The 13,516-nt window shown below is 38.7% G+C and overlaps 1 protein-coding gene across 1 annotated transcript; it reads right to left on the reverse strand.

Annotated features, from left to right (window-relative positions):
• Nucleotides 1–781: 781 nt before the first annotated feature.
• On the reverse strand, nt 782–8,212 carry LOC127573667 (plasma membrane ascorbate-dependent reductase CYBRD1). Its single transcript, XM_052022081.1, has 4 exons — nt 7,506–8,212; nt 6,434–6,642; nt 2,952–3,106; nt 782–1,605 (listed from the first exon to the last, which is right to left on the reverse strand). Exons 1-4 carry the CDS (start codon nt 7,690–7,692, stop codon nt 1,311–1,313), a joined length of 846 nt encoding a protein of 281 aa, XP_051878041.1. The 5' UTR covers nt 7,693–8,212; the 3' UTR covers nt 782–1,310.
• Between the last annotated feature and the right edge of the window lie 5,304 nt (nt 8,213–13,516).

The raw sequence follows: 13,516 nt of genomic DNA on the forward strand, positions 1-13,516 counted from the left end.
TCTGTTGTGAGAAATTGATCCCTAAATTGAGCCTCTGTAATACCATTTTCCATGTGAGAAGGGTGCAACCTGATCTCATTACTTGAAATATTGACTGTTTGTCTCTACACAGATGTTACCTGACCTCCTTATTTTCAGCCTTTTCTGCTTGTAATCCACAAGTGTTACGTCACTGAACCTTAAGATTGCTGGTGAATCAGGGATATGAGGACAGATGAAGGAGTTTGTATGTGTGGGGTGGGGGAGGGAGGGGAATTGCAGTTAGCAGTGAGGACTTGTTAGCTATCAGAATAGTTTTCTGTGAGTACACTGGGCAGTTTGTATTGACGCAGTCTCAACGCTACATTTAGTCATGATGTGTTGGGGGCCATAGTGATTGTGCGGCAATGGAATTTCTTTAATGTGCAAATGAGAGACAGATGGTTGGGAACTAGTGATAACACATGAAATCCCATGTTTAGAGAGTTGTTGGGAGTTCTATAACTGTTCCTGCCAAACACGATTCTCTGCCTCCATTTGTCCCTAGCTTGCACACACAACTACATTCTTGTAACCCAGCTACAATACTGTCTCCACACTGCTACATTGTAGGTCAATTTCTTGATGCTTCCAAAATGCAGGACCACTTCTACTGCAGTTAAAATACAGTACCTTCAAATTCAACTCCATTCTCTGTTCTGCTCATTAATAATGATCTTACCCTCATTTATGTAAGAAGATTTTAAAAATGGTGAGGGATAGAGATGAAGTATGGTTCAGGAACTGGCTCACCACAAGCAATACCAAGGGACATGCAATAATTTTTATTTATAAATAAGCAAATACAGAGTCAATGTATAGAGTGAACCATAATACTGAAGCCAGAAATAGCTAAATGGTATATTCTTCTCTAAAGTGATGCCTTAACTCATTTGATTTTCATCATACAAAGTAAAGTTTCTATTTCACAGCACATTTCATACATATACATGGACACAAGCAAAAGTTTACATAGAGCATAATTTGGTTTCGCAGCATTTTGGTCCATCAAAACTACATAAGTACATGCAGGGAAAATTGTCAATATGATCAATGAAGGAAATGGCAAAAAAGTACAAAGATTTTTAATACTGATTATACTGAATTGCTGCTTAACAAAAAAAAATGCTTTTGAGTCAGTATTTTCCCTCATGTTCCAGGAAAACAATCCCAAGCAGGCTGTTAACAATAACATTGTCGTTATGTTTGCTCACTTAAACAATAACGAATGTTTAACACTTAAAATTATTATAAAACTCAGAACAGCAATAGAAGAAATTACAATTAGTTTCTTAGAATGTTGCTCTCTGGCCCACATCTTCAAGGTTGATTTGTCTTGATCTTGGTGTGCTTTCTAAAACACTGTCCATACTGATTTCAGCAGAAATATTTGTTTTATTTAAAGTAGATCCTTCCTCAATGCTTGTGTTGTCTTTTACCTGTTCTGGAGGGCGTTTCCATTCTGATCGTGTGGCAATCCAGAAGATGTATCCTCCGAAGACTAAAATGAGAATTCCAAGAGCATTGACAAATATAGCCTCAGGAGGTGACTGAGAATACGGGAGTGTGACATTACTTCCGGAGCGCCTGGAAAAAAAAGTATGAAAGATAACAGTAATAGTAGAAAATTTCCTTTTAGTTGAATATAAATGTTTGTATTCTCAAAAATGTTTGAATATTCATTACTAACAATTCAAATTTAGGATTTGAAGCACTTCCATTTCCAAGTATACTCATTTTAGGAGTCAGAGTCAAGTTTGAGATACTTTCAACTTTATAAACTGAATCAAGCAGTTTTTAAATATGGGGTGCACTTCCTGCTACATCAGCAAATAGCAAGCAACCCTGAGGCTTGGCATTGTGTCTGGTGTTGGGGGGGGGGGGGGGGGGGCTGCATGGGTGGGGGGAGGTGGTGTGGGAGTATGAGAAATGACCAAAAAGAAAATGTTATTTCAAATATCACTTTTAAATTAGCTTCCCTTTTAGCAGATTGCAATAGTTGTTCCACAGCAGAATACAAAATTCTGAAACTAATGTTAAAATGTTTTAATGGATATAATTTCTAAAAATAAACAGCTGATACAACTTCACAAAAAACAGCATTTTATTAAAGGCAGAAGGTGAATGAGGATAGGCTGCACCACTAGTCAAAAATTAGAACACGTATTCCCCCGTTTTTGTTGCCTCCACTCTCCAGACCAACAAATAACAAAAAAATGGAAGTTTCCTACCTAGTATTATAAACAAAGCTAGGTGAGATATTTTGCACATGCAGTGAAGTTTGTTTTCTGAACATGTTTATTACATTTGAAATAAATTGCTTGCCAGTTTCAATCTAATTTTACAATTGTTTTGAGATCAGTATTTTGTTATAAAGCTGACACATTCAGATGAAAGAATGAGATTTAAAAAAAACTGAATGAATAAATTTACACTTCTTAAGACTTCAACAAAATTGAAACAATTTATCCGCTGTTCCCAGTTGAAACATGTTTGAAGGGAGTGTGGATTAAAGAAATTAGGTATTTAACCCAGTGGCTGGATGCTGAATAGACAATAGAAGCTTCATATTAAACAAGATCATCCTTTGATGTTGTCGGTTCTCTGTATTGTTACTATATATTACCATTTCAGATAGGCTGAACATGAGACCCTAAAATTGCCACTGATTTAAATAATGTTTAGAAAGAAAGTAAAACAGATTGTGATGAAATTGCTTTAAAAATAGATTCATATTTACTATAAATTCTTCCACTTGCTTGTTAAAATTTGCTTTGAAGTTATTTACTCATAAGAGGTTAAATGAAAATCTGGAATATGGGCATATACCCCATAGATCAAGTGGTTTATTTCAAATGTGTGTACCCTAATACTCCACAAATATAGTGATGATTATTCAAACAATTATAATGATAGCAGTAGCTTATACTTACAGAGTGAAAATAAGTTTTTCAGTTATTCCTGTTTCAGCAGCAACAATCGCCATTCCAAAGATGAACAAACCAGCAAACACATGGATTGACATGTAAAATGCCTTGATGTACATGGGAGTGAATGGCAGCAAAAAAATACACAATCCTAACCCTATCTGCAAGGTAGAAAAATAGTCTATTATTATACAAGAATCTGCTCCATGCATTTCCATAGCCATTAGATGATTAATGACAAACAGACAAAATAAAACCTTGAGAAATAAAACCTTTCTTACAGCATTTCTATACAAGAGGATAAGTTATCTGAATTTTTTATGTATTAAAGGACTCGACAGAAATTGACTCACAGTTTGAATAATCTGGAAGTTATTCTATATCTAGAGAATACCAAATGACAGATCAGTTAGTTTTCTAAAATAAATGCCACCGAACTAATTGCAGATTTAATGTGAGATTCTCAGTGTGCATCATCCACCATCTGTTCCCAGCTCCATACAATCAAATTTGACTAAAAGCAATGAGGCCAGGCAATAATCTGAAGTTCAAAGAAACAACGTAGTCAACAAGAGTGGCAGAGAGGTGTTGTTGGCTACTATTTATACAGTTAAGACTTAGTTCCCTGGAATATCTCAAGGCATTGCATGCAAACAGAATGGGAGTAAATTACAGGTAGCCATCTGCTTTGGGACAGGATACAATGGTGCATGAAACTGGGGTCACAAAGTGGAGGTTTCCTTGGCTCCAGGTAGCAAAGAGGTAAAGGGCAAGGAGGGACGTTGTCACGGTCTAGAAAATCACTTGCATTGGCTGTGGATTGGTTAGTGAGTTGGAGCAATTCAAAAAGGAGTCTTGGAGGAGAGCGAGTGTTGATTTCAATGAATCTGAAGTGAAAAGAATGTTTTAAGACATGGAGGATTCTAGGGTTTCTTTGGAATGGTAATGGTGACCAGATTTATTGTCAGAGAAAGGCATTACTTGATGCAGACAGGTTTATGCCACCAGTGAGCAGGAGGAGGGGGTTAGGTAAACCAGTTCTAAAAAAATATTGGGAATGATAGATTTCATGGAGGCAATTTGTTCAACTTTAGTGGAAAACTGGAATATGAACAGAGGAGTGAGCTAAGGAAACAACAATTAATAGCTTTGATTTTGAGACGAGAAGTTCATGAAATCCCTTCACTGCATGTCACATCTCCCCTCAGAAAAATATTGGGAGTATTTAGATACAACTGACAGTGAGCACAGAAGATGTGAGAGCATGGAGGCAAAAGGTATGATTATCAATGCAAGATTCTCATGTTGGGGAATAGTGGTATCAGGAAGGGAGTATGTTGGTAATAGTAGATGCAGTGGATGCTTAGGAGTTAAAGGATAGAACAGTCTAGAGCTGCACAAAATAAAGTTATAATTAGTGGAAGAGCAAGTTCAAATGGCCATTAAAAAGCATTTCTATAAAGGGCCATGCACATAAAACCAAGAAAGAAATATTGAATTATTTCAACGAGTTCTTGAGACTCCATTACGAGAAGGATACAAGAGACAAGATTTGCTGCGATGATACCAGAATGAGAGACTATATAAGGGAGGAGGGCAATATTTTAATGTTTCTAGTTTGAATCTGATATTGAAGTAAGTACAGAAGTGGGTTGCAACTTGAAGAGTTTTGAGGATAGATAATAAAATGTTTCCTCTTGTGGGAAAGTTGGTAACAAGTGGCATTGATTCAGCACACTCACTGACAGGGAACTGAGGTATTTTGTAAATATTTACACAACATGAAATGCTAAAATGTTCAGAATCAAGTAAAATAAAATGAGAAGTGGTCTAGCCCCATACAGTTAAATCAATTAAAAGATACGATGAACTACTAGTGGCAAATTTTCAAAAGAGGGTGCATCAAAGGCAATTGCTCATTGATGATTAAAATGAATGTAACAGAAGTATTCTGTTTCCTACACTTCTTTTGCCCCTTCCCCTCCCTCTCAGGATCACAAGAGGGTTCCCCTTTCCTCACCTCCACATTCAACACAAAGGAGACCATTCTGCCTATTCCAACTCCTCAAAAGCACCAGCTGTTTGGTCACAATATCTTTTTTTTTGTTTACATTAATCTCTTTTGAAATCAGTTTCCTCCATCCTTTCAGGAAGTGCATTCCAGAACATAGCTACTCTGCATGAAAATAATTCTCACCTCTTCTCTGGTTCCTTTCCTAACCATCTTTAACCTCTGACCCTCCTATCTCTGGAAACTATTTCTTTTTATTAACCCAATCAAAATCCTTTGGAATTTTGAAGGCCCTATTAATAATATAGGAATGGAGCTGCCATTCAGTCAAACTTGTATGGGACATTTCCACACTTCAACAATTGGTGTGAAAGAGCATTCATTAACCTTTTTCCTGTATTTCCTGGCTCAAATTCTAACATTATGTCCCTTGCCCTAATTTCTTGCACTAGTGAGTGATAAAAGCTGACCAACCTTAAACAGGTCCCAATCAAATCATTACTTCATCTTTTATATTCAGGATCCTTGATAACTTTCTTGTGCCCCATTACTTCCAAAATTACTATACCATGTGTAAGGTGCAGTATCAAGAACTATAAACAATCTAGAGGTGGTCTAACCAGATCTTTCTGGATAACCTCTGCATTAAGAACAATCCTAGTTTCTATGATCTCTCTACCTATCAGAAATCCCTCATACCTAGCATTATATTAGTATATCTCTTTGCACCCTTTCTAAAGCTTTAAATTTCTTCCTAATGATGGGCATCTTAATTCAGCACAATATTCCAACAGAAACATAAATAATGTCCCAATCACTCCCACATCCAGGGAGGATTGATGTATCCTGCTGTTTCCATCATTACTTCTATCAACATCTTAGGATGCCTCCCAATCAAACAGGAAGATCTTTGTGTTGAGCACTTACAATTTTTTTTTTAAAATCGCCTGCTCGACATCTACAGCTACACCACAAATTTCCCTGTCCCTTTCTCCTTCATTGCAATATTGGCAGTATCTTTTGCATTTAGCATTTCAGCCATGCCCAGTGCCTCCACAAGATCATTTCCTTTTCAGTCCCATTATTTTAAAACTTCGTATAACAATTGCAAAGTTTTAACACATTTAATAAATTACTTCCCTTTGACTAGAATCAGAACAAGGGCATTACCAATTCAAAATATAAACTGAAATGAAGGAGGAATTGTGAAAATTAAAAATATAAAGGATTACTGAAGTTTGAAAAGCTTTGTCATATGGGAAACTTGAGAATGAAAACTACTCAGTTTTAAGAGAAAAAGTTCCATAAATATTTGAAACAGCAAGATAATAGAAATAGTTATAGATTGATCCACGGTTCTAATACAAAATTAACTTATTTATACACTTTGTTTATTCACTCGATGTTAAACTGTGCTGTTGCTTCATTTTAATGTGGTTTGCATTTGGCCTTGTGTTTGGATTGAAAAATCACTTACCTGCAAAGCATACATAATAACTGCAGCCAGTCCAATCCAGCTGTGTAAACTGTACATGTTAGGAATCTTCTTGGAGTTATGAAAGTCAAAAACCGCCACAAGTGAAATGATCATAAGAATAAAGGTTGCAATATTCAGGCCAGCATGAATGTTCTTCATTAGCGGTTTACTCAGGTTCCAGGTCCAGGGCAGCCTATAAATGATTAATGCTGAAAGAAATTAAAATATTCTTACAACAGGAAGTAAATCTGGAGTTACATAAAATTCTCAATATCACAGACCCATGACAGAAACATTTTATTAGGCATTTAATTTGATTAAAAATGTGAGAATGGTAAGGCTGCTCTGGTTAATGTTACATCTGAAATTCTCAGAGCAGGTTTTGGAATGGATTTAGTCTATTAACATGAGCTAACATTTGGAGATAAGTCACTCGTACTTCAGATGACCATGCTGACATTACATGTTAATTAAAGCTCCAATCCTAAATAACAAATTTTTGTTTGGTACATTTTGGTAAATATAAAATCACGAAGTTAGAGGGAGTATGAACACTTCCTACACACTTTCATCCGAATTTGTCGCCTTTTGTCTATTTTATTATTTTTAAAAAGTGTTTCTAAAGCTGTAAATCAAAGTTTAAACAATTTTAAAATCGTCAAGAGTATATCTGTGTGCAGCAAATATTTGATTTCTGTCCATTTATCTTTACCCATGAAACGAACCCATAAATTGGATAAACTCCCAAAGTTTTAAGCTAGTTATTAGTAATTTATTAATGTTTTAAGCGGAGGAGATCCAATGAAGATATGCAAGCCCAATCCCTGTTGATGTTTGGAATGAGGCAGGATTGGTAAAATAGTTACCTCGGGCAATATTTATGTTCGGCGGGCCTAAAATTCCTACTTGAAGAATGCAGTCAGTGAATAGTTTTGTTTTGGCAGAATATCCACCCAGCGCCGTTGCCCACGTTACAACGCTGTAGCCGGTACTCTTATTATTTTGTTTACAATTATGTTTTAAAAGTACGATTCAGGCACCCCAAATCTATCCTCTCCCCCTACCGACATACCGAATCCGTTGATAACGATGAATCCTATAGTGCTGAGCACTGGGTGCCAGTTAAATTCAAGCAGTCCCGAGTCCCACGCCAGTCCCCTTCTCCAATGAAGCACCCAAATCAAAACAGTGGCAATTGAGAGAGTCCCCAGCAACAGGGCGGCCAAGAGCAACGCCATAAACTGTCGGAATTTTTCCATTTCTTCAAGGCTGTGTGTTCGCAGACTGAGAGGAGCAGTGGTCCGAGCTGTGTGTAGAACTCCCGCCACACCAGTGTCCCGAGCTGCTGCACAACCTCTGGCGGAAAATTGTGGAAGATTTTGGATGGGAGTTGCTGAGCCGTTGACTGAGTTCCAAGTAACTGATCCGTTGCGCAACTTGAATTGATTTTCCCCCCAAGAAGACCACCTCTTACAACTAAAACTTGCTAGAAAAGATTTTTGTTTGGAAGAAACTTTTTATAACGACGCGCATGCGCGAGTTAATCCTGCCAAACACATCTGATAAGAGGTTGGCAAGTTTATACTTGAGGTCGAGTTAAACTAGTAAGTAATATGATTGGCAAAGAGTCTGTTATATAGTTTAAAATATCAATCAGGAAATTAAATCAACTAACAGTTGTATTATAGTCGATTATGAGATTTTAAAATGCATTGAAGCAGTTTCCGAGATGGCTCCAGCTGCAAAGTTTCCTGTCGGCTGCGGTGTCAACAACACCGTGACTCAGCAGCTCACTGGGATGGGACCAAGGAAAAGAAATATTACTTCTACACGATTGGGTTAAAACTTTGTAACAGCACACGTGAGTTTTGCTTCGTTAGTTCATTGGTACAACTTTTTTTAAAACTCGTTTCATAACTTGACACATTGTATAATAGTCCATGTGATAATTCTTGTACTTCCAGAATATATTCATGCGGTTGTACAGCATAGAAACAGGCCCTTCGGCCCAACAAGTATATGCCGACCATCATGTCTATCTTTACTAATCCCACTTGCCTGCATTAATTCTATATCCCTCTAGGCTTTGCTCATTCAAATACCTGTCTAGATGCCTCTCAGCTCATTCCATGAATACCAACTATTTGTGTGAATAATTTACCACTCTGATCCCTTTTAAACATCTTCCCTCTCATTTCAAACCTCTATCCTCTTTTTAGACAATTTCTATCCTACCTATGCCTCTCATTAATTGTGCATACTTCTCTCATGTCACCTCTCAGCTTCCTTTGCTCCAGTGAAAGCAAGCCATCCTATCCAATCTCTTCTTACAATTTGGGCCCTCTAATCCAGTCAACATCCTCGTGAATCTTTTCTGCACCCTTTCCAGCTTAATCACATCCTTCCTGTAGTATTGCAACCTGAAATGCACACAATACTCCAAGTGCAGCCTAACTAACGTTCTGTACAACTGTTACAAGATTCCTAACTCTTTTACTCAATGCCTCGGCTGATGAAGGCAAACATGCCATGTGCCTTCTTCACCACCATGCTGCTTTCAAGGAAATATGGACTGCTACCCCTAGATCTCTGTTCAACAACACTTCCCGTGGGACCCTGCTATTCATTGTGCATACCCTGCCCTGGTTTAACTTCGCAAAATACACCACTTTGCACTTAGTCGTAGAGCAATACAGCACGGATACAGGCCCTTCGGCCCAACCAGTCCATGCCGACTAGGGTGCCCACCCAGCTAGTCCCAATTTCTTGTGTTCGGCCCATATCCTTCCAAACCCTGCCCTTCTATCTACCTATCCAAGTACTTCTTAAATGATACTATTGTAACTGCCTCAACCACTTACTCTGGCAGCTCATTCCACATACTCACCATTCTCTGTGTGAAAAAGTTGCCCCTCAGGTCTTACTAATCCTGCATTCTCATCTAAATCGTTAGAATAGGTGACAAACAACAGAGGACCCAGCACTGATCTCTGTGACACACCACCGCTCACTGGCCTCCAGTCTGAAAAATAGCCCTTCACTACTCATCCTCTGACTCCCACCACAAAGCCAATTTTGTATCCAATTGGCAAGCTCACCCTGGATCCCATCTTTTCTAACCTTCTGGACCTGACCACCATGTGAGACCTTTTCAGAGCCTTGCTAGAGTCAATGTAGACAACGCCTAGCATCCTGCCCTCGTCAATCCTCTTAGTCACCTCTTCAAAAAAACTTGATCAAATCCATGAAACAATTTCCTATGCACAAAGCCATGTTAACAACCCCTAATCAGTCCTTGCTTTTCCAAATGCAAATAAATCCTGTCCCTCAGAATCCTTCCAATAACTTTCCCACCACTGATGTAAGGCTTACAAATTTGTAGTTCTCTGGCTTCTCTGCTGCTCTTCTTAAATAAAGGCACAACATTAGCTATCTACAGTCTTCCAGTTTGTCACCTGTGGCTAACAAAGTTACAAAAATCTCTTCCAGGGCCCTGGCAATCTCGTCTCATTTCCATAACATCCTAGGATTCACCTGAGAATATTTAATCTACCATCTTCTCTTTTTATTTATTTCCTTAAATATTTCCAGTAGGCACATCTTGAATACCTTTCATGCAGTGTTTTAAATATATCTTTCCTGAAATATATTCCAAATTATTACTCATTAGAGAGTTTTAAGCATTAAAAGCTTTTTTTTTCAGATTTATCCTGTTAACCAATATCGGTCCTTGGTCCCTTGAGACAGTTATTTTTAAAATTGTAATGCTCATTACCTCAAGGATGAGCAGGAACAGTAGCTATGTTACTGATCTTGCCTCATTTCAAATAAAATTCATGATCTCCCATGTACATCATTCAGCTACCTGCTGTTTGGTTTCAGAATATTTGCCTCCGCTGGTCTACCTTGCCAGCTACCTCATTCCAAGTTCCTTTTGCATCCATCCCAGCGCCTGGAAGGTTTTTATGATCCTCAGTTATAGCTAGAATGTGCCTGATTATTTCTATGAAGTCAAAATTCCCCATTGCTACTCATTTCTGCAGATTAGAAGTCCAGCTACCATCAAACCATGCCACCAACCCATCACAACCTGCACCTCATTCACCTGCCAAATAGTTTCATATATCAATTGCTTTTCAAATTAAACATTCTGAGTATCCTTGCACTACCTCCTGTCTCCTTCTCCAAACATGGTGGATGGTATCTTACCTTTGGCCTCATTGATTTGTTGTTCCTGCAAGCTGATCATCACCAAAAATGTACATTCCAGAAATACTTCTCATTCTTCTTCGCAATGCAGCGAAGTATTCCAGTTCCACAAACTTGGAAGCCTTGAGACCAAATTCATACAATTTGACCTTGCTTCCCACATGGGCATCATGTATCCCTCATCTGCTACAATTGTACAGGGACCTAGATGTTCTTACCTATTTTACTAAACTTTCTCTGAAGACTTTAGTATCTAAAAGGGCACTCCATTTCACAATCGATCCATATCACAACAACTTCATTTTTGGACAGTTAGCGTCATTTGCATGAAGACATTATTTTCTATCTCCATATTACCTGTGACTGGTAATTTAATGCTCCAAGCAACTTTTGGAAAGTTTAATTTATGTTTAAAAAGTATATAGACCTGTTTTATAGGGCAAGGAAGATATATCTCTATGTAAACCTGTCATTAATTATAGTATTTAAATATCGCCTTCATCATTTCAAAGCAGTTGTTCTAAAGTATCCTGGTATTTTATTTGCCTAGAACCATAGAACACTACAGCACAGAAAAACAGGCCATTCTGCCCTTCTAGTCTGTGCCAAAACGGTATTCTGCTAGTCCCATTTACCTGCACCCAGTCCATAACCCTCCAGACCACTCCCATCCATGTGTCTATCCAATTTATTCTTAAAACTCAAGAGTGAGCCCCCATTTACTACATCAGATGGCAGCCCGTTCCATACTCCCACCACTCTGAGTGAAGAAGTTCCCCCTAATGTTCCCCCTAAACCTTTCCCCTTTCACCCTAAAGCCATGTCCTCTCGTACTTATCTCTCCTAATCTAGGTGGAAAGAGCCTATTCGCATTAACTCTGTCTATACCCCTCAATTTTGTAAACCTCTATCAAATCTCCCCTCATTCTTCTGCGCTCCAAAGAATAAAGTCCTAACCTGTTCAATCTTTCCCTGTAACTCAACTCCTGAAGACCCGGCAACATTCTAGTAAATCTCCTCTGCACTCTTTCAATTTTACAAATATCCTTCCTATATTTAGGTGACCAGAACTGCACGCAATACTCCAAGTTTGGCCTCACCAATGTCTTATACAACCTCACCATAACATCCCAACTCCTGTACTCAATACTTTGATTTATGAATGCCAGGATGCCAAAAGCCTTTTTTACAACCCTGTCTACCTGCGACGCCACTTTCAGGGAATTATGTATCTGAACTCCCAGATCCCTTTGTTCCTCCGCACTCCTCAGTGCCCTACCATTTACTGTGTACGTCCTACCTTGATTTGTCCTTCCAAGATGCAACACCTCACACTTGTCTGCATTAAATTCCATCTGCCATTTTCTGGCCCATTCTTCCATTTGTTTCGGATCCCTCTGCAAGCTTTGAAAGCCTTCCTCGCTGTCCACAACACCTCCAATCTTAGTGTCATCAGCATACTTGCTGATCCAATTCACTACATTATCATCTAGATCATTGATAAAGACAACAAACAATGGTCCCAGCACAGATCCCTGAGGCACACCACTCGTCACAGGCCTCCAGTCTGAGAAACAATCGTTCACTACCACTCTGTCTTCTCCCACACAGCCAATTTCAAATCCAGTTTACAACCTCTCCATGGATACCTAGTGTCTGAACCCTCTGAACTAATCTCCCATGTGGGACCTTGTCAAAGGCCTTACTAAAGTCCATGTAGACAACATCCACAGCCTTTCCTTCATCTACTTTCTTGGTAACCTCCTTGAAAAGCTCTACAAGATTTGTTAAACACGATCTACCACGCATAAAGCCACGCTGACTATAATCAGCCCTTGGTTGTCCAAATACTTGTATATCTGATCTCTCAGAACACCTTCCAATAATTTACCCACTACTGATGTCAGGCTCACCGGCCTGTAATTACCTGGCTTACTTTTAGATCCTTTTTTAAACAACGGAACAACATGAGCTTCCCTCCAGTCCTCCGGCACCACACCCGTAGCTAAGGACATTTTAAATATATCTGCCAGGGCCCCTGCAATTTCTACACTAGTCTCCCTCAATGCCCGAGGAAATATCTTATCTGGCCCAGGGGATTTATCTACCTTTATTCGCTGTAAGGCAGCAAGCACCTCCTCCTATAATCTCTATATGTTCCATGACAATTGCTTGGTTCCCTTCCTTCCATATTCACTATGCCCATTTCCTGCGTAAATACTGATGCAAAAAAATTGTTTAAGATCTCCCCCATCTCCTGAGGCTCCACACATAGACGACCACTCTGATCTTCTAGGGGACCAATTTTGTCCCTTACTATCCTTTTATTCTTCATATATTTGTAGAAACCCTTCGGATTTACCTTCACATTATCTGCCAAAGCAACCTCATGTCTTCTTTTTGCCTTCCTGATTTCCTTTTTTAGTATTTTCTTACTTTTTCTATACTCTTCAAGTACCTCATTTGTTCCTAGTTCCCTATACCTGCTATACACTTCTTTTTTTCTTAAGCCAGTATCCCTTGAAAACCAAGGTTCCCTATGCTTTTTAACTTTGCCTTTAATCCTGGCAGGAACATGCAAACTCTGTACTCTCAAAATTTCACCTTTGAAGGCCTTCCACTTACTGAGCACATCCTTGCCAGAAAACAACTCATCCCAATCCAATCTTCCTAGATCCTTTTCATTTCCACAAAATTGGCCTTTCTCCAATTTAGAACCTCAACTTGAGGACCAGACCTGTCCTTATCCATAAGTAACTTGAAACTAATGACATTATGGTCACTGGACCCAAAATACTCCCCTTCTGTCACCTGACCTGTCTGGTTCCCTCATAGTAGATCAAGTATTGCATTCTCTCTCGTTGGTACCTCTAT

This window comes from Pristis pectinata, chromosome 1 (genome assembly GCF_009764475.1).
Source record: "Pristis pectinata isolate sPriPec2 chromosome 1, sPriPec2.1.pri, whole genome shotgun sequence".
Taxonomy (NCBI): Eukaryota; Metazoa; Chordata; class Chondrichthyes; order Rhinopristiformes; family Pristidae; genus Pristis; species Pristis pectinata.

What these genes read in the sequence shown, in the direction of transcription:
- LOC127573667 (XM_052022081.1), bottom strand. Translation starts at nt 7,692, where the DNA reads ATGGAAAAATTCCGACAGTTTATGGCGTTGCTCTTGGCCGCCCTGTTG. An exon ending in CATCGTTATCAACGGATTCG is followed by an intron (nt 6,643 to 7,505) that starts GTATGTCGGTAG and finishes AATTTCTTTCAG; the next exon opens with CATTAATCATTTATAGGCTG. An exon ending in TTATTATGTATGCTTTGCAG is followed by an intron (nt 3,107 to 6,433) that starts GTAAGTGATTTT and finishes TCTACCTTGCAG; the next exon opens with ATAGGGTTAGGATTGTGTAT.